The 26,712-nt window shown below is 44.4% G+C and overlaps 1 protein-coding gene across 1 annotated transcript in view; it reads left to right on the plus strand.

Moving 5' to 3' along the window:
• The first annotated feature begins 1,497 nt into the window (after nt 1-1,497).
• The window catches only part of LOC144499975 (anoctamin-7-like), a 51,454-nt gene continuing 26,239 nt past the window's right edge, over nt 1,498-26,712 (plus strand). Inside the window, exons 1-8 of the mRNA XM_078222712.1 lie at nt 1,498-1,933; nt 6,051-6,215; nt 12,956-13,010; nt 13,216-13,272; nt 16,488-16,628; nt 18,436-18,628; nt 21,991-22,113; nt 24,684-24,779. Coding sequence (XP_078078838.1) covers nt 1,637-1,933; nt 6,051-6,215; nt 12,956-13,010; nt 13,216-13,272; nt 16,488-16,628; nt 18,436-18,628; nt 21,991-22,113; nt 24,684-24,779 — 1,127 coding nt within the window. The 5' untranslated portion in view covers nt 1,498-1,636. The remainder of the gene's footprint in view (nt 1,934-6,050; nt 6,216-12,955; nt 13,011-13,215; nt 13,273-16,487; nt 16,629-18,435; nt 18,629-21,990; nt 22,114-24,683; nt 24,780-26,712) is intronic.

Consider the following 26,712-nt stretch of genomic DNA (forward strand, 5'->3'; position numbering starts at 1 on the left):
AATCCCTCCGTGGCCTTGCCTCCAGACCCACAACCCTCTGAGATGTCTGCACTCTTCCAATCGCATTTCAGTTGCTCCATCAATGATAGTTGTGCCTTCAGCTGCCAAGGATATAAGCTCTGGATAAAAGGAAAATACTGTGGATGCTGGAATTGGAAACAAAAACAGAAAATGCAGGAAAATCTCAGCAGGTCTGACAGCTTCTGTGGAAAGAGAATGGAGTGAGTCAGGATGACCCTTCAGATGCTGTCAGACCTGCTGAGATTTTCCAGCATTTTCTGTTTTTCATAGAATCCTTACAGTGCAGAAGGAGGCCATTCGGCCCATTGAGTCTGCACCGACCACAATCCCACCCAGGCCCTAAACCCCATGCATTTACCCTAGCTAGTCCCCCTGACATTAAGGGGCAATTTTAGCATAGCCAATCCACCTAATCCACACGCCTTTGGGAGGAAACTGGTGGAGAATATGCTGGTGGAGAACACTGGAGAATATGCAAAGTCCACACTGGAGAATATGCAAAGACCCAAGCCAGGAATCGAACCTGGGTTCCTGGTGCTGTGAGGCAGCAGTGCTAACCACTGTGCCACCGTGCAGCCCCATTTGTGTTATATAAGCTCTGGAATTCCCTCCCTAAACCTCCTAGCCAGTCTCCCTTAATTACCACTTTCTTTAAAACCTACCTCTTTGACAGTGCTTTTGGTCTAATATCTCCTAACTTGGGGTTTCCTACGTTAAAGGTGATATATAAATATAAATTGCTGCAGACTTCGGCAACACTGTTGCAAGGCTAATAATGGTTTTTACTTGAATATTTTTCGCTCACGGAGGTTACAGTATCAGAGCCATTGATTGATGGGGTAACCGAGTATTTCTGCTTGTATTTCGAGACTGAACACTGGAATCTTGATATTTTTTGTGAAAATTGTAAATAATTGGCCATTCCTATTGTGGGTGGCTGCTGCCCCCCCCCCCCCCCCCCCCCAAGGCACTTGGTCACTTGTGTCATTTTCCTTTGAAATCTAATATGCAGAACAAAATCATGTACTAGAATAGCTGACATTTAACAAGGTAAACACAGTAAGAAGTTTAACAACACCAGGTTAAAGTCCAACAGGTTTATTTGGTAGCAAAAGCCACACAAGCTTTCGGAGCTGCAAGCCCCTTCTTCAGGTGAGACTTCTTACTGTATTTACCCCAGTCCAACGCCGGCATCTCCACAATTTAACAAGGTAGCCAAGGGGAGTGCGGGCAAAGATTTCACACTCCTGGGATTTCATAATATGGGGCTTGAAGACCTGAGGTTTGGTAACATTGCGGCAGCAGTCAAATAGTTGTCATTATCTAATGGGCTCAGAAAGATTTCAAAATTCTCTCGCCTGTTTTCCCTAATCTGCACATCAGTCGGAGCCAAGTGTTTAAATGAGGCAAGATCAGAGTACGACGCTTGTGCGTCTCTCGTTACCTATAAATACGCACACTGAACTCGCCAGTGTCAGTCTTTCAGGTTGTGGCTGAGGCTTGTTTATTCATGCTTACGTTCTCATCATTCCTGTTGATACTTACGCAAAATTGAGGTCTTTACATCTGAAGGAGTGTGCGCACACACCACACACACGCCAAGGGCACAAAGAGAATGGGAAATGGAGAGGAGGTGCAGGTGATTGACTATGTGCTGGCGTACCAGAAGAATAAAGTCCACTCCTACTCTACACAGAGAATGTGCTTTCTCAGGGAGGTGAAAAAGACTGGCCTCCGGCTGGATCCTGATCCTGACGAACTGGACAGGTTAGAAAGTGGGGAGATGGAGAACGATGAAAACACACAGAAGGAACAGGAAGACGAAAATCACATAATTAAGATCTTCGCTCCCTTTGAGGTTCTGAGCCACGCGGCGGAGCAAATGAGATTGAAGATGCCTTTGGATGTTCCGGTAAGAAAATCAGGACCGCTTCTGAATTTAACCGCTTGTAAAAATGTTGTGTAGCATCTGAGCGATCAGCTCATTAAGAATTATTGCCTTTACACAGAATCATAGAGACCCTCCAGGGCTGAAGGAGGCCATTCGGCCCATCAAGTCTGCACTGACTCTCCAAAAGAGCATCTTATCCAGGCCCACCCTCTGCCCTGTCCCCATAAACCTGCACATTTACCATCTTTGGATAGGAAGGGACAATTTAGCATGACCAATCCACCTAACCTGCACATATTTGGACATTAAGGGTCAATTTAACATTGCTAACCCACCTAACCTGCACATCTTTGGATACTAAGGAGCAATTTAGCATAGCCAATCTACCTAAGCTACACATCTTTGGACTGTGGGAGGAAACTGGAGCACCCGAAGAAAACCCACGCAGACAACACAATACATATATCTCAGAAAGACCCAAGTTATTGATCAGAATTTATAATCTCTTACATTTCGTTAGAAAGGTGTGTTGTTTACTTTTCAGAGTCTTTTATAGCATGCATCCTTGGACTTTACACCTGTGCCACTAGGAGCTTAGCACCGTGTCCTCAGAAGAATGTCTGATATTTTCGCAACATTTGCTCAGTGTGGGTTTTCTTTCCCAGGAACATTCTGTATAAAGTACATTTTCGAAAGACCGGTAGGATTGATTTTATCAAAAATAAAAATCAAATTCCAGGTTTTAAAATCTTGTAATGTGTGCAGTCCCCTTATTTATGCTGCCTCTCTAACCTTGCTGATCAGGGATTGTTTTATGTACTCCTGCATCAATCAGCATAACATAAACATGTCAACCTTTCACCACCTGTGAAAGATAAAATGTTATAAACGTCAAAATATAAGTAACATTTTAAAAAGCAAACTCAAAAAGCCTATAAAATGTAAATATTAATAGAAATTTACAAGTGCATCAGCCATCATTGTGGAGAATCATTGTGTCTTAGTATCTGATAAGTAATTGTTCAAGTAGGAGTCTAACAATGAATGGACTTGGCAATCTATGTGACAACGGAAGGCATCACAGCTGAGCTCAACATTGTCTCCATTTTCAGCAAGGTTTATTGGACACCAAGGATCTGAAATATTGCCAGTTTTCCTTTTCCTGTCTCAGTGATATCTGAGCCCAACTTTCTGCTATGCTGATGCAGAAATGTGCTTGATAATGCCCCTGCCCCATCCCCCATTCCCTGGAAACCAAATCCATTGGCAGCAGGCATTTCCACTCTTGTAGATAGGGAGGCAGTGGTGCAATGATATTGTCATTGGATTGGTAATCAGAGACGCAGGGTAATGCACTGGGACTCAGATTTGAATCCCACTATGGCAGATGGCGGAATTCTCAAGCATTATAAAAACCCATCTGGTTCACTAATATCCTTTAGTGAAGAAAATCTGTCCTCACCTGGTCTGGCCTACATGTGATTCCAGATCTGTGTACCAGTAATGTGGTTGGCTCTTAAATGCCCTCTGAAATGGCTTAGCAAGCTACCCAGTTGTACATCAAACAGCTAAAACATCTCAAAGGAATGAAACCAGACAGACCACCTGACATTGACCTAGGCAGTAATAATGACAAGAGAAACCTCTGTTGATCCTGCATAGTCCTCTGTACTTACATCTGGGGGAGCTGCCTCACAGACTAGTCAAGCAACAGCCTGACATACTGACAGATTCAAAACTTACATATAATGTCCTAGACACCACCATCACCATTCCTGGTGTGCCCGGACCCATTGGCAGGAGAGACCTAGCAGAGGTGGCCGCACAGTGGTATACAGTCAGGAGGGAGTTGCCCTGGGATGTCCTCAACATCAACTCCAGCCCACATGAAATCAAACATGGGCAAAGAAACCTCCTGCAGATTACCACACAATCTCAACTGATGAGTCCATACGCCTCCATGTTGAACACCACTTGGAGGAAGCACTGAAGGTGGCAAAAGTGCAGAATGCACTCTGGGTGGAGGATTTCAATGTCCAGTCATGAGCGGTAATGGATAATTAAACAACTCACTGAAGGAAGAGGCTATACAAATATTCCCATCCTCAATGATGGAGAAGCCCAGGACATCAATACAAAAGAAAAGGCTGAAGCAGTTGCAACATTCTTCAGCCAGAAGTGCCAAGTGGATGATCCATCTCGGCCTCCTACAGAGATCCACAGCATCACAGATGTAAGTCTTCAGCCAATTCAATTCATTCCATGTGATATCAAGAAATGGGAGAATGCACTGGATATTGCACAGGCTATGGACCCTGACAACATTCCAGCACTTGTGCTCCAGAACTTGCCACACACCTAGACAAGCTGTTCAAGTACAGCTACAACACTGGAACCTAGCTGGCAATGTGAAAAATTGCCCAGGTGTATCCTGTAAACAAAAAGCAGGACAAATCCAACCTGGCCAATTACTGCCCCATTAGTCTACTCTTGTAAAGTGATGGAAGGGTTAATCAACAGTGCTATTAAACTGCACTTGCTTAGCAATAACCTGCTCACTGATGCTCAGTTTGGGTTCCATCAGAGTTACTCAGCTCCTGGCCTCATTACAGTCTTGGTTCAAACATGGACAAAAGAGTTAATCTCCAGAGGTGAGATGAGAGTGACTGTCCTCAACATCAAGGCAGCATTTGACCGAGTGTGGCATCAAGGGACCCAAGCGTAGCTGGTGTCAATGGGAATCAGGAGAAAACACCCCACTGGTTAGAGTTATACCTAGTACCAAGGAACATGGTTGTGGTTGTTGGAGATCAATCATCCCAGTTCTAGGACATCATTGCAGGAATTCCTCAGGATAGTGTCCTCGGCTCAACCATCTTCAGCATGTCATCAATAACATTCCCTCCATCATAAGGTCAGAAGTGGGGATGCTCGCTGCTGAATGTTCAGCACCATTCACAACTCCTCAGCTATAAAAATAGTCCATGTCCAAATGCAGCAAGACCTGGACAATGTCCAGGCTTGGACTGACAAGTGGCAAGTAACATTCATGTCACACAGGTGCCAGGCAATAACCATCTCTTACAAGAAATAATCTAACCATTGCCCCTTGACATTCAATGGCATCACCATCGTGGAATCCCCCATCCTGGGGGTTACCATTGACTGGAAACTGAACTGGAGAGCCATATAAATACTGTGGCTACAAAAGCAGATCAGAGGTTAGGAATTGTGTGGTTAGCAGCTCACTCCAAAGTCTATCCATCATCTATAAAGCATAAGTTAGGAGTGTGATGGAATACTCTCCACTTGCCTGGATGAGTGCAGCTCCAACAGCACTCAAGAAGCTGGACACCATCCAGGACAAAGCAGCCCACTTGATTAGCCGCCCTTCCACAAACATTCACTCCCTCCACCACCCACACGGTGGCAGCTGTGTGTACTATCTGCAAGATGCACTGCAGAAACTCACCAAGGCTCCTTCTGTAGCACCTTCCAAATCCACAACCTCTACCATCTAGAAGGACAAGGGCAGCAGATACATGGGAGCGCCACCACCTGGAAGTTCCCCTCAAAATCCCTCACCATCCTGACTTAGAAAGATATTGCCATTCCTTCACTGTTGCTGGGTCAAAATCCTGGAACTCCCACCCTCACAGCACTGTGGGTGTGCCTACACTACATGTACTGCAACGGTTCAAAAGGCAGCTCACCACCACCTTCTCAAGGGAAATTAGGGATGGGCAATAAATGCTGGCCTAACCAGCGATGCCCACATCCCATAAATGAATTTTTTTTTTAAAAGACCTCCTGCATATGCTCAGTTACAACTTAAAGCACCAGCCACTTGTTAGCCTGAAGCACCAAGTGTTTAAAGTTTCAATATTGTGGGTCTGAGGAATTGGTTAAGGTAAGTTCATGTACCAGGCAAGACTGGAACTCAGGTTTGTGGTAACAGCAATAATCACTTTAATCTCTGGATCATTCTGCCCACACCTACCCCCATACCTGTTAATTTACCAGAACCCTTGCAGATATATCTGGAACAATTACAAAATGAAATATTTCCAGACAAATTATAGATATTTAAAATTGCAAATCCATTATTACATGCTGAATTTGTTTGGGGATATTTCAGATTACGGACGCTCCAACAAATGGCCTATCGAATGTGCTACATTATCTTCAGACGGACAATGAAGAAAGCTACTACAGTGCACCTTACAGACATGACAAACAAACACTATTCCGAGGAATTGGAAACAAGATCACCTTTTTCTATCCTGCTGTGAGATCTCTCATTGTAAGTTGCATTTCTTGGTGCGATAGACATTGTTCTAATTTATACTCTTCTGTTTATACAACAATGGTTTGTTTTTATAATGATTTTGTCTCTTTATGCGAACACAGAAGGCTGAACTTTCCCATCCTGCCTGCCATGGGAATTGTAGCGGGAGGGGGGGCGGACCATGCAAAGGTCCATTGACCTTGGGCTGGATTTTCCGGCTTTGGGGTGAGCACGGTTGAGCACAGATTTTCCAATCCCGCCTAGAATGTTTATAGAGCCTGCTGAGGTCAGGAAAGTGTTAACTTTGTTAAGAAACAAACGTCCTTGCCATGATGTCTATAAGAGAGAGAAAGAGCAAGATCATCAGACATTGCATCATTTGCTGTTGTGGTGGATTGTGTCTTATCAGCATGTCCCAGAATTAACCTCTTATTCTACATCTGCATTCAAATCTCTGATTCTCCCTATGATGCTACATAGGGAGAATCTGACTTCTATTTCTTTTTAATAGGGATAACCACTGTGGAACCATCACTAGTCCACCCAAATCCCTGCTCCTTTGGAGGGGATTGGGAATGTGAATCCTGCGGATGATGTCTCAGGTTCTGCTAAGCAGAAGGAGAATTAATAAAATAATCTGGTTCACCAGTCTGGTAGTCAGCTGGATTGGCAGATGAATGCAACATCTGTTAGATTTTGTAGATGAATGACTTGGATGTGTAGAAGTTGCTTCTGTGTGGCAATTAGTGCACATCTGTTCTCTCTCACTACCATTAAGTTTATTTATTAATGTCACAAGTAGGCTTACATTAACACTGCAATGAAGCTACTGTGAAAATTCTCCAGTCGCCACACTCTGTTGCCTGTTCGGATACACTGAGGGAGAATTTAGCATGGCCAATGCACCTAACCAGCACATCTTTCAGACTGTGGGGTGAAACTGGAGCACTCGCAGGAAACCCATGCAGACACGGCGAGAACGTGCAAACTCCACACAGACAGTGACCCAAGCCGGGAATCGAACTCGGGTCCCTGGCGCTGTGAGGCAGCAGTGCTAACCACTGTGCCACCATGCCGCCCATTATCTGTTTGGATGAGGTAGGCTCATGGATCTGTCTGTTCAACCATTTGCCCATACGAGTTTGGTCTCGAATCTAATTTGGCTCTCCTGGTTGGAGGCTACGATAAAAGCAAATCACTGCGGATGCTGGAATCTGACGAAGGGTCATCCAGACTCAAAACGTTAGTGGCTCTGATGAAGGGTCATCCAGACTCGAAACGTTGGTTCTATTCTCTCTCCACAGATGCTGTCAGACCAGCTGAGATTTTCTGTTTCTGTCTCCTGGTTGGAGATCTGGCAGGTTGTGAGCTTTGTGATGTTTGTCATGGTTCCTAGTCTGGCTGGAAGGATACTCATCCTCTTCCTTCCTCACCTTGTCCGAATCATCATCTTGTACTCACAGTTTGATTGTGTGTGGAAGAGTGGGGAGTTTGGTTCTCAGCCTTCTTCCTGTGAGCAGCTCACACAGTACTAAACCATTGTTCACAGCACTGTCTAAGAATGGGATCATGTGGCATGTACGCATTAGGGGCAAACGGGTCATCCCAGGACACTAAGGGGCAATTTTAGCATGGCCAATCAACCTAACCCGCACATCTTTGTACTGTGAGAGGAAACCGGAGCACCCGGAGGAAACCCACGCAGACACGAGGAGAATGTGCAAACTCCACACAGACAGTGACCCAAGCTGGGAATCAAACCCAGGTCCCTGGAGCTGTGAAGCAGCAGTGCTAACCACTGTGCTACCGTGCCGCCCCTGGGTCCTGAACCAGCCCATGTCCTCAGCATGCCTGCTGTCAGAACATGCCAAGAGGCAGCTTCCTAATTGGCCGCCTTCCCAATATTTGTCCCTTTAAGGCGGCCAATTAGGAAGCTGCCTCTTGGCATGTTCTGACAGCAGGCATGCTGAGGACATGGGCTGGTTCAGGACCCAGGGGCGGCACGGTAGCACAGTGGTTAGCACTGCTGCTTCACAGCTCCAGGGACCTGGGTTTGATTCCCAGCTTGGGTCACTGTCTGTGTGGAGTTTGCACATTCTCCTCGTGTCTGCGTGGGTTTCCTCCGGGTGCTCCGGTTTCCTCCCACAGTACAAAGATGTGCGGGTTAGGTTGATTGGCCATGCTAAAATTGCCCCTTAGTGTCCTGGGATGCGTAGATTAGAGGGTTTAGCGGGTAAAATATGTAAGGGTATGGGGGTAGGGCCTGGATGGGATTGTGGTCGGTGCAGACTCGATGGGCCGAATGGCCTCTTTCTGTACTGTATGATTTCTATGACCCCGTTGTTACGGTCTTGATCCCTGTTGGAGCATCTTGTCCACAGTTCATACATGCTAATTGCAAAGAAATAGGGGTAGATTCAAAAATGATTCATTTCATACAGAATATAGATACTAAAGTCAATTATTCTAAAATCATTTTTAAAAATCAATGGAAATGATAATCGGGTGGTTTCTAAAACGGGTGGTTGATCTGCAAATTGGTGTTCTACTTGGACAATAATATTAAAAAACATATTGACTGTGTGTGTGGCACTGATTCCTAAAGCTCTCCAGTCTGCAATAAAATATTTCCTTGTAATCTTATTTCACTGTCATTTACAGTGGGTGGGGAGGGCAGTTGGGCAAGGGGAGGTGTGGAGGATAATGGAGGTGTAGCCTGGGGTGGAAACATTAGTTGTGGGGTAGGTGTAGTCGGGGGTTGCTCAGGAGGCTGAATGTGTCCTGTGGGTGGTTGGAGGGCGGATTCAGGAGGTAGGGAGGGTGGGGAATTACCCAGGAGGTCCCCTGAGGAGTTAGGGGATCCCGTGAGCAGTCAGGGTGTGGGGATGTACTCAGGGGGTGGGTAGCTGTAACGGGTCAGATAAGTATTCGTGGTGGGGTGGGGAGTAGTGGGAGGTGCTTGTGACCCCAGGGGGTTGGTGATGGATAGGGGGTGTCCTGTCAGGTCAGGGTGGTTCAGTACTATAGTTACCCAGGACATCACAAATTTAATTTTTTTTCTAGTTTTTTTTCTGGGTAATTATTAATGTAACACAGTTGGAACCATCCAAGTTCGCATTTCCGGATGGTTCCCAATGCAGGGCAATTGCCCATTGGAAGTTTGAACATCCCTGGCCTTTACCATGCAGTCCCTGCCTGGGAACCTCCGGTGAGATGACGGGTGGTGTTCCCTGGCACATTTTTGGCATAACCTCCAGTTACACTGACACTGCCCTGGAGCTCGATAGTTACAGGCCTAATATAGTGTAGGCTTATAAATTCTGGCAAACCTGTGGAGAAAAGTAATTTTATGGCACTGTCCCTTTTAATACTCTGTGCATCGCTTATCTCTGTTATCTTCCTCGTTGTAACCAGTATTCTATTCATTATCAGATCATAAAATCCTGCAGAAGGAAGCCATTCAGCCCATCGAGTCTGCACCAACCACAATCCCACCCAGGCCCTATCCCCATAACCCATGAATTTACCTTCGCTAGTCCTCTTGACATTAAGGGGAAATTTAGCATGGCCAATCCACCTAACCCGCACATCTTTGGACTGTGGGAGGAAATCGGAGCACCCGGAGAAAACCCATGAGAATGTGCAAATTCCACACAGACAGTCACCCAAGCCAGGAATCGAACTCAGGTCCCTGGCGCTGTGAGGCAGCAGTGCTAACCACTATGCCACCGTGCTGCCCCATCAGATCTCTTATCTCTTCAGTTTCTGTGTAGGTATGCAAACAATGGTCTGCTGTCACTCATATATTTGGGAGACAGCTCGCCGTATCAGCTCCTCGGGAAACCTTTTTCCTGAAGAGGCACTATTTTAAAATTCTTCCCCTGACATTAACCTCTCTAAGGTTTTCAAAATCTTGCAAAGCATTCATAGCATTATACAACTGACAAAATATCAGCTGGGATTTTCCAGCCTTACAATGGTGAGTCCCATTGTGGTAAATACAGCAAGCCAGCCAAAAGTCCATTGACTTCGGTGGCACCTGTAAACCCAGTCATTGATTTCCTTATCTCTAGCAAATTCCACAAAAGTTTGTTTCTGTTTCTTCCGTGAGTTCAAAGCTTTACCTGTAAACTTCCTGAACTAGCTCATATGCATTCAGGAGTTTAATGCAGACAAGTGTGAGGTATTGCACTTTGGAAGGACAAACCAAGGTAGAACATACAAGGTAAATGGTAGGACACTGAAGAGTGCAGTAGAACAGAGGGATCTAGGAATACAGATACATAATTCCCTAAAAGTGGCGTCACAGGTAGATAGGGTCGTAAAGAGTGCTTTTGGTACATTGGCCTATATAAATCAAAGTACTGAGTATAAGAGTTGGAATGTTATGGTGAGGTTGTATAAGACATTGGTGAGGCCGAATTTAGAGTATTGTGTGCAGTTTTGGTCACCTAATTACAGGAAGGATATTAATAAGGTTGAAAGAGTGCAGAGAAGGTTTACAAGGATGTTGCCGGGACTTGAGAAACTGAGTTACAGAGAAAGGTTGAATAGGTTAGGATTTTATTCCCTGGAGCGTAGAAGAATGAGGGGAGATTTGATAGAGGTGTATAAAATTATGATGGGTATAGATAGAGTGAATGCAAGCAGGCTTTTTCCACTGAGGCTAGGGGAGAAAAAAACTAGAGGACATGGGTTAAGGGTGAAAGGAGAAAAGTTTAAAGGGAATATTAGGGGGGGGGCTTCTTCACACAGAGAGTGGTGGGAGTGTGGAATGAGCTGCCAGATGAAGTGGTGAATGCAGGCTCACTTTTAACATTTAAGAAAAGCTTGGACAGGTACATGGATGAGAGGGGTGTGGAGGGATATGGTCCAGGTGCAGGTCAGTGGGACTAGGCAGAAAAATGGTTCGGCACAGCCAAGAAGGGCCAAAAGGCCTGTTTCTGTGCTGTAATGTTCTATGGTTCTATGGTTCTAACAGCATTCTTCACTGTATCATGATGACTTTATTACATTTCTGAAAGAGATAAGTAATGGTTTCCCCACTTTCCAATATGACCATCCAATTTTCTTGCAGCGATTTTAACCCTGCAGCAATTCTCAAAGAACATAAAATACATTTCAATTCCTCCCTCGCTCAATTTAGGCACTGGGCGAGTATTCCTTGCCAAATCAAAAACAGGAGTTAAATATGAATCATTGTCAGGTTTGCCTATCACTTGCTGTTCGGATGATGATAGCTTTTCTCTATCCAGTTCATATTTTCTGTCTTCTGTCTCTCTTTATCATTCAAGGTTTTCCTTCTCTTCTGCTCTTTGGAATTCTAATTCAAGTTTACGCATCTCTTTTTCCTCTCTTTCAAATTCAAGTTTTTTCATTTCACTTTCTTTACGAATTAAAATTATCTCTTTCCATTTCCAGTTTTTAAAAATGTCTAATTGAATTCTAGTTAACTCAACCTGAGGACTATCTGGATTACATTTTTTTTCCTCAAGGTTCTGGTGTTCAGCCAGTATGTTAACAATCTCTGCAAATTCTGCAATTAATTCGAACACTACTTCTACTTTTTCTGTTCGAGCTTTCAACAATTAACCTTTGTTAACTGTTGCAAGGTATTCATGGACATGTCTTCCCTTTCGAGAAATGCATCAGCAGTGGAAATAGCCATGTCAACTTTTCAATGAGAACAGCAAACAGAACGGTGAAATCTTGTTCAATCTAAGAATTTCCGATGTACTTATTCCCAACCGTTGGATTTGTATCCTGCCAGGCCCTCCAATTTTTTTATGATCCCCATAGAGATTGATAACTTTTAAACAAGGAATTTGAATTCCCAAACTGGCAATCGGGTTTTAAGACTTTTAATGTAACAAACCAACTTAAATCACCATTAGCTAAATACTATATTACTCTGTCAGCAACTAATATTCCAAACCACTGAAAAGATAACCCTTACTATCTTAAGCTTGCTTGTCACAGGAATACAATCTTTACAGGAAACAGTCCACAGTAACTCTCAGCTCCCAGAGGATTTACTTCTTCCTGTTTTGCTGAATTGTGATATTCTGTGACCATTGAAGGTCTTTTCCCTCAACGTTTCGAGAATTCCCAAACTAACTTTCAGCAGTAAAGCCCATTCAGGTAATTCCTTGTCCTGGCCTTAAATTGCTGAGGGTTCCTTCTCTTCATCCACTGGTCAAGTTTTCCACAGTATTCCGTCTGGTAGCTTACAGAAAACAGCCTTTCTCCTCTGCAGAATGCAGCAACTGCTGTTCCTTCTCTCTCACTCTCCCTCTCTCTCCCTCTGTTGCTCTTTAAAGTCTCTGAGACAGAACTTCTGCAAAAACAAGAACATCTGCTTCTGCCTTTCATTTCAGATTTTAAACCTGGCACAAGCATTTTAGCCTGACCCAGGCCCCTGGATGTCAGGCTTGTAGCCGGGCAGAACTCATAGCAGTCACATGGCCCAATTCATTACTCCATTTTTTGCCCACAATTAAGACAGTCCAAAATATAGTCATCTTATAAAACCTCGCACGTGTAACAATAATCTGTTCACCCTCATTATCTTGGAAATATTAGAGCCCTATCTCATAAATGTACTTTGCATCTTGCCTCATGTTTCAGTTAGTGCTGCATCAAACATAGTGAGTCCTGCGAGATGCCAAAGTTCTATCTGTCCTAAGGTCAGATAATAGACTGGTGACAGCTTTCTTTCTGAAACGTAATGGCAGCACATTCTGTTTGTGTTGTAGGTTCACCGCATTCTGACTCACATCCAAATACCCATTGAAAATCAAGAGGAGAAAGGTAACTTTGAGGAACCATCAATTTACAGCTTCAGCATTTCTGTTCAGGAAGTATTTTTTGCTTTTTATCTGATGATGTGCACTCCATCAAAGAGCTCCTCACACTATTGGAAGCTTTGGGTTACTCGATTGAAGTTTATATACATTTAATAAACTTTTGTATCTGCCATTTATTATATCCTTACATTTGTTGTTAATAATTTCAGGTGAACCTAATGAAGAAACAGAGATAAGTTCTGCTTTGCAGAGTTGTAACACAAAGAGTGGTATGTCATTCCCACAATTTAGAAATATAGGCCGCGATTCTCCCAAAAATGTTTGAATTGTCGAATTCGCGGGAAAACTGGTGCAAATCACGCTGGTTTTCTCACTGCGACTTGAGACAAGAATCTCCCAGATGCTGTGCATTGCAGAGATCACAATCGGGAATATCATTAAAAGCTCGCGAGCGGGGCTAATCACGCCAGAGGCTGACAGTTCCGGGCCTCTGCATGTGCAGTGCCCCCTATCTGTCAGCCTGCAATTTGCTGGCCAGCTTGATTGCTGGCCAGCCCGGGACCCTTGCAGTGCTGCCCCCCCCACTGCCATTCACGGCCTGATCGCGGTTCCCCCCGTTCATTCGCGGGCCAGCCCCGAACCCTCCCACTGTCCCAGACTGCCCAATCTCCAGGTGCCCCAATCCCCAGCAGTGACGACCCTCCCATCCCTCCCAGCAGAAACACCCCTCCCACCCCCCCTCCCCCAGCAGACCCCCCCCCCAGCCCTGCCCCCATCGATTGCAGTGGCAGCGGGATCCCCCACCCCCATCAATCGCCCCCTAGGCCTTTCCCCGCCCCTAGGCTGCACCCCCTTGGCACTGCCCCATGCCTGATGGGCAGTGCCAAGGTGCCCCCTGGGTATGGTCACTTTGCTCCTTGGGGCCAAAGGCTGGCACTGCCAGGTTGCTCGTGCCCAGGGGGTGCCACCCCCTCACCGCCTGTCCCGTGGGGGGCCCCGATTGCGATCCCTTCACTCCAGCGGGGTCATCCTGCTAGTTCCCCGAAAGTGGGGAGCTAGCCTGATGCTCGCTGGAGTGAAATACCCCTGACGGGGTGGGAGATGCTAGCGGGCCTGGAGAATTCAGTCCGGGCTTGCTAATCAGATTTAAATGACATTAAAAGTAGATTTAAATCACTTACCTAGTGTTTCCGCCGGTTTTCAGCGCAGCTCAGTCTCCGGATATCCAACGCTGGGAGATGCACACATCGTGGGAATGGATGCGTGAATCCCGCAAATCGGCAGACACACGATTCTCCCAGCCCGCCATGCAAAAATATTAGCGCGGCAAGATGGGAGAATTGCCCCCATAATGTCCAAACTCATTTAACTAAATTTCTGTTTTGTCTGAGCAACCAGGCAGTCTGAGTGATCCTGTGGCAGATGGTGAGAGCACCAACACAAAGGAAAAATCTACTACTTCAATTTCCCAAATTCACCCTGAAAGCACCTGCCATTGTGTTGTGTGACACTATCACCACACTACGTAGATAAAATCAGACTGGACATTTTGAACTACTAGAGAAGTGACTAAGAGAAGGGGGGCAAGAGGCCTGTGGCCACAGCTTGCACATATAGAAGAAAGAGAGTAAGGTGGGAGTTGAGAGGGAGCATAAGGCAGGTACATACCATCATCTCAAATGTTCATTGTGAAGCCAAACTCAACAAGTTCTGTCATGGCAGGGCCTATTGTGAGGAGAACCATCTCTGTAAGCAGCAGCAGATATAGGCTTTCCTGTCGCCCATTAGTCCTGCTCTACCCCTGCTGATTACTGCCACCTTGTCCCACAAGAGTGAGGGAAGAATATCAGTTATCCTGTTGTACTGTGTTTTGGGGATATACCTGCCAGTGCTGAATAGCTGGACATATGGGAAGCAGTGCAATGTGTGTGTTCGAGGCTAGCATCATTGGGTAGTGTGCAAGTGAAGGATTGGGATTTTAAGTCTGAGTTCCACGGAGTGGAGTTGGGTAAGTGCTGGGGGATGCTTTGAGCAGCATGACTGCTTGGTGCAGTGTTAAGTAGGAGATGATCTCACTGGCCTTGACCACCCGTATGAGGTCCTTGAACTTCTTGTAGCACTACTGCCAGACTGCAGGCATTGGTCTCCCTGGTCACCTGCACCCATTCCCTTCAGATGTTTACCTTTGAGGGCCTCTTGGTCCTCCTGTGGCAACATGACTTCTCTCCTGTCAACCACAAGCATGAAGGCCATATAGCCTGTCTTTTCCCTGCTGCTCCATTTGTGCAGCTCCTACCTACAACCAATGTCTGTACAGACAACCAGCAGCAGTTCCCTTCCACTGAGTGCAGCTCACCTTTAAGAGGAACAGACTGCCTTTAAGAGCAGAAGACAGACTTTAAGAAGATCAGTCTGGCTGCATCATGTGATATCAGTGCATCCTGTCCATTCACCTGCTGAGCATTCAGGAAGCCAACAGCGCAGCCCCACTCAAGTCAATAAGGAGGCAGGACTAACTTTGCCTGCTGTTTGCCTCAATGGTACTAGGCATGGTCAGATAGAAAATCACAATCACATAACCAAAAACAGGTCTCCAGCTTGACGTGTCTGAGGAGTAAGGAAGAACTTGCAATTAAATCACACCTTTTGCAATGTCCCAAAGTATTTCACAGCCAGTATAGTGTTAGAACTCTATTCACTGCTGGAAAACGGAAATGTGTCAGTTAATTTACATAGACCAAGATCCCAGAAAAAGCAGAATGATGAAGAACTGCTTGAATTATGGATGATGGGCAGCACATCAGGAAAGCTGCCCACTTTTAATCGTGCCATGGGGTGTTTTGCATAGCACTTCAGCTTAACATCTCATCCAGAAGGCAGCACTTCTAACAATGCAGCACACCCTCAGAACCACATTAAAGTGGCAGCCTAAAATATGTGATCAAGTGAGCCTGAGAAGCCACAATCTGCTGATTCAGGGATGAGAGTACCAGCATGCAAGGCCATGACATTTCCCATGTACAGGTGGTATTGATATACCTAAAGCAGGTCCGCTGCTCAATCCTCACACCAGGTGATTTTAATGTTTCCTCTTCAGTTTCTTGTAAGGGCCTCCGATTTTCAATTTCAATCAGCAATATAACTCAGGAAAAGAGTACGTGAGGTAATTCCCCATTGCTTTCCTTGTGTGTGCTTTTAAAGGATCTTCCTGAAAGATCCTCCACCTGTAAGTAGCTTCAGACTCTCGAGATTCTAGCTCTTCTCGTATCACCACCAAACATTTGTTGTTTCCGCCACTAGCCGTGGCTCATAACGCTGAGCATGGGGACCTGGATCACCTGGCCACTCATCAAATGGGCCCTGTTACCCTTCAATAATATCAAACTCTGTATTCATTATTTACAGATTTATATTAAGGCTGAGGTCTCTCATTCACTGACTGTATTCTTATTAAAGCACGTTGCTATTTTCTGGCAAATAGATTGGGAGAAAGAAGGTGGAGCAGTAAAAAAGATTCCCGCTTTATCATACTTGCTAATGCAGAAAGCATTTACATGCGCCTTCACACTGCATGAAGGACCCGAACAGGAGACTAGTGCATCTTCAACACTGGAAAATGGTGGTAAGTGGAGCAAGCCTTGTGACCAATTAATTGCAGGTGGAATTTGGTGAAAGCTGATAGTATATTAGATATTCATGTGAATAGTGGGTTTTGGCTCATGCCTTATCTTTTGTGTTCTCTTCCTAAACTCTTCTGCCTCTCCTCTTTTAAGACATTTTTAAAACCTAGCTCTTTGATCAAGAATTTAGTCACCTGTTTGCATATCTCTGTATGTGGCTCAGTGCCAAATTTCATCCAGTAGCACTGCTGTGAAGCACTTTGGTCAGGGTATTTAATGTGTTAAATGTAATTTCTTGTTAATTGATGGGATTATTTAAAAATAAAAGATCCAGCCTCTGGCTTAACTTGTATTGAGACATCAATCATAGGAAAACATATGCGAAACACATCTGTATCGATTACATCTCCATTAACAACATGTAGATAACACACTGGATGGATTTTTTGGATGCTTTGAGCTTGAACTTGTCTTAAGCCCAAGACCATGAGAATAGACTAACACGCTAATCATGGTTATGGTATATGGTGTGACCACAGAACTATTCTCTTTGTCTGGCGCTGTAATGTTCCCCTGCGCCCGGCCCCAGCCCCTGCCAAAATGCATGGGCTTGTGGCTAAAGGGGGGAGGTTAAAAAGTTTAAAATCTGAAACAGGGACCCCAACTCCCCTCAAAGCCACCAACTGCTAATTTTAACGGAGATGGTCAGAGGAGCAGGAGACTGATCTGCTCTCAAGAGATGGGTCAGTTGTTGAAACCTTTTAAGGAGGCTGCGTGCTTTCATTTTGTGGAGATGCCGGCGTTGGACTGGGGTAAACCCGGTAAGAAGTCTCACAACACCAGGTTAAAGTCCAACAGGTTTATTTGGTAGCAAAAGCCACTAGCTTTCGGAGCGCTGCCCCTTCGTCCCCCTCACCTGACGAAGGGGCAGCGCTCCGAAAGCTAGTGGCTTTTGCTACCAAATAAACCCGTTGGACTTTAACCTGGTGTTGTGAGACTTCTTACTGTGCTTTCATTTTAACAGTGGTTTCATTCTGAATCCGTGCTGGCCAGGTTTCCCGAGCTCCAGGAAACCGAGCAGGTGAAAGAAGGCAAGGAGGACTAGATCCCCAAGCTAAGTACATGAAGTGTACGACTGGTAGGTCAGGCGGAGCAAAAGTGTTTAAGCTTGGCCAGACAAACTCACCTTGCAAAGTCCTCACAATCTGTCTGCTCACCCCATGACGATCTGACCCATGGACTTTCACCCTGCTATTCCTTCCACCGACCATGAATTTGTCCCGTCCGGCCACCATCTTGCACCCCGTAATCTCTCACTTACGCCCCTACCCCCTTCCAAACACATAGCCTCATTAATATGGGGACCTTAGTCTCACCTCTTATCTCCTCAGCGTTAAGCTGAGAAATCTCCTAATCTCTATCCTGTAACTCGTGTTAGAAGGTGTGCACTTGTGGACATCTTGTGAGGATGGAGTCTCACACAGGTACTGATACCCTCTATATTTTAATAGCAAATTAGATGAGGTAATGCCCCTTGTGGAAGCAAATCCTAGCAAGTTGATACTTTCAGTAAAGCAGACGGGAAAGTTTAGAATGAGAACGAAAACCAGGGAGCTACTCCATGCACAGATGGCTATTGCTGTAATGCATAATTGTATCTTCCTCCTTACAGGATGTCTTTCTACAATCTGTGCTTATTGTTTAATTTTAATTGTTAACAAAGGAATCAAAATAGTTTATGTTTTACTGATTGTAAGATCTGATTTTATATTTACATTGCATTAAATGGGTCTTGTCCTAATTCTACAGGTCGTGACAATGCATGGGTTGTTCTTGATAAACTCTGGGCTCAAACCTACCGATGCCAGCCATTATGGAAGATTAGAAACTATTTTGGAGAAAAAATTGCACTTTATTTTGCTTTGATGGACGAACTTTTAGTCACCTTATTTATTCCTGCAATCATTGGTTTGCTTATTTTCATATATGGCCTTTATCAAAGGTACTGCAATTCATTTGCTTATTTTCTAATAGCAACTTGTCATAAGGATAAAAAGCAGGGTAGCATAGAAAAAGATTATTTTGTCTAATATTTGTTTGGTAGTACAGAACGTTAATGTTGCTGAAAAATGAGACATTTTTTAGTTGAAGCTTTTTGTCTTACATTATATCCCTGTGACTGTCCTGATGAGTATAAGGGAAATCGACAAATTTATACTGTGTGAGAAGAGAGGACTGATTGGTTGGCAAGTGGACTCTGATTGGTAGAGACATTGCCATGGAGAATGCATCAGTTGATGATGACTGACAGTTAACTGCCTAGCATTGTTTGAAATTTAAACCAGGCAGCTTGATTCTGATTTGTCAAGGCATTGCCCTGAGGAATGAACCAGTCAATGGCTGTCACTTATTTGTTTAGTTGAAACAAGCATGTTTGTACACTGCTGAACCTCAAGGCCAAACAATGTTTGTATGTGTTCTTTCTGTCTGCAAAGTGAGCATGGATCCACTTAAAGGGAAATCGTCCTAGAATTTTTTGAGGATGTGACCAGTAGAGTGGACAAGGTTGTTGCGTATCTGAACTTTCAAAAGGCTTTTGACGAGGTCCCACACAAAAAATTAGTGAGCAAAATTAAAGCTCATGGTATTGGCAGTAATGTAATGATGTGGATAGAGAACTGGTTGGCAGACAGGAAGCAGAAAGTGGGAATAAACAGGTCCATTTCAAAGTGGCAGGTAGTGACTAGTGGGCTACTGCAAGCTTCTGTGCTGGGACCCCAGCTATTCACAATATACATAAATGATTTGGATGAAGGAATTGATTGCAATATCTCCAAATTTGCAGATGACACTAAGCTGGGTGGCGGTGCGTGCTGTGAGGAGGATGCTAAGAGGCTGCAGGGTGACTTGGACAGGCTGGCTGAGTGGGCAAATACTTGACAAATGCAATATAATGTGGATAAATGTGAGGTTATCCATTTTGGTGGCAAAAACAGGAAGGAAGATTATTACCTGAATGGTAGCAGTTTAGGAAAAGGGGATGTGTAGCGTGACCTGGGTGTTATGATGGAACAGTTGCTGAAGGTTGGCATGCAGGTACAGCTGGCGGTGAGGAAAGCTAATGGCATGCTGGCGTTCATAGCAAGAGGATTTAAGTATAGGAGTAAAGGTGTCTTGCTGCAGTTATACAGGGCCTTGGTGAGGCCACACCTTGAGTATTGTGCGCAGTTTTGGTCTCCTGGTCTGAGGAAGGACATTCTTGCTATTGAGGGAGTGAGGCGAAGGTTCATGAGACTGATTACTGGAATGGCAGGACTGATATATGAAGAGAGACTGTACTCACTGGAATTTAGAAGAATGAGAGGGGATCTCATAGAAATTTATACAATCCTGATGGGACTAGACAGGCTAGGTGAGGGAAAAATGTTCCCAATGTTGGGGAAGTCCAGAACTAGGGGGTCACAGTCTAAGTATAAGGGGTCAGCCAATCAGGACTGTGATGAGGAAGAACTTCTTCACTCAGAGAGTTGTGAACCTGTGGAATTCTCTATCACAGAAAGCTGTTGGGGTCAGTTCATTAGATATGTTCAAGCGGGAGTTGGATGTGGCCCTTGTGGCTAAAGGGATCAAGGGGTATGGAGAGAAAGCAGGAGTGGGATACTGAAAGTGCATGATCAACCATGATCATATTGAAGGCGTAGGCTCGAAGGGCTGAATGGCCTACTCCTGCACCTATTTTCTGTGTTTCTATGTTGACAGTTTGTAGAAATGTCTCTTTTTTTCAGCGATTATTTTGTTTCTGAAGCTCATCCTGTTTGATTGAATATCATGTGTGGACACATCCTCTCAGCTCATCTCCAAAGTGCTAACCTCAAAAGCACACGTGGTGCCAATATCTGAGCTGGTGCTTGGGATAATGCGATTGAATGAAGCTGTTTTGTCAGGAAGGTTGGCTTTCTCTTCCTGAAGTGGCAGTGAAAATCATAACCATTTGTTCTGACTCCTTTACTGCATCCACATATGTGTAAGCTGTCTGTGTTAGCTTGCCCAATAATCATTTAACTCTTTACTGATTCCTTGTCCTTTGAAAGACTGCATTCTGCCTATAAATCTAATTAGCTAGTTAGAAACTCCCTTCCACACTTAGCTACCTGGACAACCTAATGTGAGAAAGAGGGGAATGTGTTTGCGCCATCCTTGTCAGGCATTTATCAAATGATGCAAATGCTATTATATAGTGGGTCAGATGGGAAATGTGGAGAAATTAGGATTGCAAAACTGGTGAGTGTATGAGTATGAAACGAAAGAGGTGTAAAACGTGCAGTGATTGCATAAGAGTGAAGGAAAGAGGGAAACTGGCTAATGTGAGTAATAAGACTGGAGGTGTGAGCAGAGAGTAAGAGTGTATTACCTTGTTGACTCTGGTAAACTTCCTTTGTCTTTGCAACCATCGTTCAGTACCTAAATTCTTGGTATTAACATTTGCGATGCCTTCTTCCTGGTGACAGAGTTGTTACCAGGAGGATATTCTTCACGTGGGATGGAAAAGATCTCCCTCCCCTTGTCCCGCATCTCGATTAGGATGTACAAAGCAGCACCTGAGGACCAGGTAGCAAAGTTTAAAGTTTATTTATTGGTGTCACAACTAGGCTTACATTAACACTGCAATGAAATTACTCTGAAAATCCCCTAGTTGCCACACTCTGGCACCTGTTCGGGCATACTGAAGTAGAATTTAGCATGGCCAGTGAACCTAACCAGCACATCTTTCAGACTGTGGGAGGAAACCGGAGCACCCAGAGGGGACCCACGCAGACACAGGGGAGAACATGCAGACTCCGCACAGATGGTGACCCAACCGGGAATCAAACCTGGGTCCCTGGTGCTGTGAGGCAACAGTGCTAACCACAATGCCACTCCATGATCTGTAGGACATACGGCCATTTTTATCTTTGAACCTTTCCTTGTGGTCTGTTACCTGGAGCTGGAGTGCACCTCCCAGTGCTTTCTACCTTTAAGTGCTGTTGGAAACTCACATGTTCCAGCACAACCCCCTCCCCTGCCAACGGTTCTCAGTCCTCTCCCAAACAGACGTGAATAGTGCTGGTTGCTCGCTGACTCATTATTATGAGCACACAACACAAATGTTCCAGGTTTCCTGGGACAGCAGTGTGTGTGTCCCAAGCCCTGTGACCTTGCTGAACCTCTGGCCAAATATTAATAAGTGAACCTCTGAATCATATATCACTTCTACAGTGCGCAAAACATTCACATATCAAATAAATTTGATTGCTATATCATGACTTAAACCAATCTGAATTAATGTTTTGCCAATGTTTACATGCTATATATTTCTCTTTACAGCATATCATGTTACAATGCCTACAATGATCTGAACACTTTCTTGGGCAGCTATAAGTGCAGCATTGTTTGTTCAATTCCAAGCATGGCCGCAGAAATTATAGATCAGGCAGTGGAAATGCTCAGGTAAATGCTCATTCAGGAAAATATTACAAATTGTATGGATCCTACTTTAAATCTTGGCGTTATATATGAAACAATTATTAGTGCAAGCTAATAAAACAGTTAGAAATCTCCATTCTGTGGACTAATTTGGGTAATGTTTCAGCATAGTCACCCACCGACAGTGCTAACTTAGGAGCACTGTTGAATGTTATTTCTCTTTCGAGTTCATTTAAGTGCCTTTTGAAATGATGTTCAAAGATGTGAAATGCAAGGGTCAATTTTCACTGGTGTGCCAGGGAACACCTATTCCAAGGTGCCAAGCACAGGAAATGTGGCACAGACACCTGACGGCTTTAAGCGACTCTAGGATATCCTTGAGTGTTTCTCTGCAGCAGGTGCCTGCCTTTGGGGCAGTCATTCAAATGATATGGAAGGGGGCATTGTTGGTCTTGCCACCTCATTGTCCTGTTTGTTTGCCGGTCAGATGCCCACTTCAGGGGGTACTCTGTACCCAGCCTTTCTCTAGGCGTGGGATCAGATAGAGCAAGGCAGCAACCTTAAAAGTGAGTCCCAACTTTTCCTCAGTTGAGTTATTGAGTCGGAGTTAGGCTGCTGTCCTTGCCCTACTTACATAGAAACATGGAAGATAGGAGCAACAAGAGGCCATTTGACCCTTCGAGCCTGCTCCGCTATTCATCATGATTGTGGCTGATCGTCCAACTCAATAGCCTAATCCTGCTTTCCCCCCATAAATTTGATCCCATTCGCCCCAAGTGCTATATCTAGCAGCCTCTTGAATACATTCAATGTTTTGGCATCAACTATTTCCTGTGGTAATGAATTCCACAGGCTCACCACTCTTTGGGTGAAGAAATGTCTCCTCATCTCCATCCTAAATGGTCTACCCTGAATCCTCAGACTGTGACCTCTGATTCTGGACACACCCACCATTGGGAGCACCCTCCCTCCATCTACCCTGTCTAGTCTTGTTAGACTTTTATAAGTCTCTATGAGATTCCCCCCTCATTCGTCTGAATTCCAGCGAAAACAATCCTAGTCTAGTCAATCTCTCCTCAAACATCAGTCCCACCATCCCCGGAACTTGTTGAACAGTAGGCAGATAGCCACACTCATGCGGCCATCATCATTGCTGCAGGACTCCCCTGCTGCAGAGACTGCGTTTCGGTCACTCCTGGTGAAATAAGGTTTGGGTGTGCACACACAGAAATAGCCATCCTGTACACATTCAATTCTGTGCTTTGAGAAACTTTCAACTCCAAGTTAATAGAGCAAATAACAAAACAAATGTTAGTTAAGGTGAAGCAAGATATCAGTGGTGATGGCGTTAAGAAGAGTAAAGATAATTGTTGGTAGATGGCTATGATCTCATTGAATGACAGAAGGGGCTCTAAGGGCTGAATGGCCTACTCCTGCTTAAATGTTGCTGTGCTCCATACCAATAAGGATCATAAATGATTTGGATATATAAGGATATATAAATGATTTGGAGGAAGATGTAGCTGGTGTGATCAGTAAGTTTGCGGACGACACGAAAATTGCCGGAGTTGCGGATAGTGATGAACATTGTCAGAGAATACAGCAGGATATAGATAGGCTGGAACATTGGACGGAGAAATGGCAGATGGAATTTAATCCAGATAAATGCAAAGTGATGCATTTCAGTAGATCTAATGTAAGGGGGAGCTATACAATAAATGGCAGAACCATCAGGAGTATAGACACACAGAGGGACCTGGGTGTACAAGTCCACAGATCCTTAAAGGTGGCCGCACAGGTGGAGAGGGTGGTGAAGAAGGCATATGGCATGCTTGCCTTTATTGGATGGGGCATAGAATATAAAAGTTGGCATATGATGTTGCAGCTGTATAGAACGATGGTGAGGCCACATTTGGAATACTGCGTCCAGTTCTGGCAGCCACACTACCAGAAGGACGTGGAGGCTTTGGAGAGAGTACAGAGAAGGTTTACCAGGATGTTGCCTGGTATGGAGGGTCTTAGCTATGAGGAGAGATTGGGTAAACTGGGGCTGTTCTCCCTGGAAAGACGGAGGATGAGGGGCGACCTAATAGAGATGTATAAAATTATGAAGGGCATAGATAGGGTGAACAGTGGGAAGCTTTTTCCAGGTCGGAGGTGACGAACACAAGGGGTCACGGGTTCAAGGTGAGGGGGGCAAGGTTCAACACAGATGTCAGGGGGACGTATTTTACACAGAGGGTGGTGGGGGCCTGGAATGCACTGCCAAGCAAGGGATTGAGGCAGACACGCTGGGATCGTTTAAGACTTATCTAGATAACCACATGAACAGACTGGGAATAGAGGGATACAAACGAATGGTCTAGTTGGGCACATGAGCGGCGCAGGCTTGGAGGGCCGAAGGGCCTGTTCCTGTGCTGTATTGTTCTTTGTTCTTTATAAAATGAATAGAACCCAGTCACTCACAAGTTGTGATCGTTTTATAAACCAGTAAAATTTGTGAGCTTTATTGTTTATACTTGATAAATAGTAATCATATTAGCATACACACTATGTGCAGTAGAAAAAAAATCTTGATCTCTTATTTCTTTCAGGAATTACTGTGATAATGTTGCTCAAAGGAGAAGTAGTATTGAAGAAACTATGAACTCGACTTGTGCCAATATGGCACAAGCTGATTGTACTTTTCAGTAAGTGTTAACTTCTTGACATTTTAAATAAATGAAAAATTATTGACTTTGCCATCATTTTAATTGCCAGTTTATTCCCAATCATCTCAAAAGGGAGATTATTTAGCTTCAGTTGTGTCTTCTGCATTCTCCATACAATTACCCCTTATTATGCTTGATCTGGGGCAATCAGTTTGCTGACACATAAACAGATGAAAATACAGTAGAGGCACATCAAGGTTTAACACATCAATCCTATTTGACATGGTGCAACCTAATCACACCATTAAACTCACCCTCCTACAACCCCTATCAATCCAGATTTATTCAGTCTCTTGGATGAGGCAAACAAACGGGGTGCTTATACGATTCTTTTGAAACTTAACACTTCAAATACTTTGGATGTGCCCATCGCAAAAACAAACTGTAAATGACATACGAAAGCAGAATTCAGAAAGTTTTAACACAATACAGTTCACATAACCCCAATCTTTGTGACGGATCATTCAACCTGATTTTCCAACATTTCACATTTTCTTCAACTGTTTTTCAATCAGTTTCATCATCATTAACACAACATTAACAACAATATTAACATATAAAATATTATAAATTATGCTTTAGTATGCAGCTCACAGTCTGTTTCTATCATAAAAAATAGAGTTTAAAGTTTATTTATTAGTGTCACAAGTAGGCTTAAATTAACACTGCAATTAACTCTGTGAAAATCCCCTAGTTGCCACACTCCAGCACCTGTTCAGGTACGCTAAGGGAGAATTTAGCATGGTCAATGTACCTAACCAGCACGTCTTTCAGACTGTAGGAGGAAACCAGAGCACCCAGAGGAAACCCATGCAGACACGGGGAGAATGTGCTGACTCCGCCACAAACAGTGACCCAAGCAGGAATCGAACCTGGGTCCCCGATGCTGTGAAGCAGCAGTGCTAACCACTGTGCCACCATGCCACCTCTGTGTGAAATTGATCTCTCAGCCCTGCAGTCCATCAAACAACTGCAAGGAGACAGTAGTAACTGCATTACTATCCCTGTTAAGCACCTACATTCTATAATTGGACTTGTTGGAACACATCCTTTCGACTGCCTGCAGTGAATTCGGATTCAATGCACAAATGGGTAGCGAAATTCAGAGATCAACAACTTTTTGCACAAAGCATTATGTCCTGCCGCCTAACTCAACTTTTGTAACTTCTACTCTCGCTTCTGTAAATCTTCCCTACCTGTCCAGTTCAAGTATCCATGTAAACAAAATGTAGTCCATTCATTGTTCTAAAGTCGCAATCATAACCCCTCAAAATCTAGTTTTCCAACACCAGAAGTCCCAGCTTTCTAAGCCTGTCCTGATAATCAAGTAACTTTAAACTGGGGGTGGGATTTTTCATGCTCGTGGTGGGATTTTCCATGCCCGCCTGTGGTGAGAATCATGGCAGATGGGATCAGAAAATTCAAAGTGCAACCAGAAGTCAGTTTCCCGCTGGCATAAAAACAGATTGCAATTTTCCACTCCCGACTTTCATGGCAGGTCGGATTTCCCGGGAACCGGGTTTGCATTTCTTTGCATCTCATGAATGCACATTAAAAACCTAACTCACTGGAATCATGCCCCAACTCCAAATAAAATGGCCTCAACGGTACCTAATTAGACCGGTGTGAACCGCAATTGGATATAACAGACGTGCACCTAGCGGACTACACTTCACTCACAACTTCGAAGTTTGTGCATCTCCTACCTTTCACTGTGCAACTAACCTAACTATTCATCCCAACATCCTATTTGAGTTTGCAACATCTTCGCTTGTAGATTCAACAACGCGAACTAAAATCCTTCTCTGGCTCAGTAGCCATCAATATGCAACCCTACATCGTTCCTGAAACTGCTTCTGCTCAACTATATCAAGCTGCAGTGTTCTATATTTCGAGAGATTTTTGCACTCAC

The sequence above is a fragment of the Mustelus asterias genome, chromosome 10, assembly GCF_964213995.1.
Source record: "Mustelus asterias chromosome 10, sMusAst1.hap1.1, whole genome shotgun sequence".
In the NCBI taxonomy this organism is placed as follows: Eukaryota; Metazoa; Chordata; class Chondrichthyes; order Carcharhiniformes; family Triakidae; genus Mustelus; species Mustelus asterias.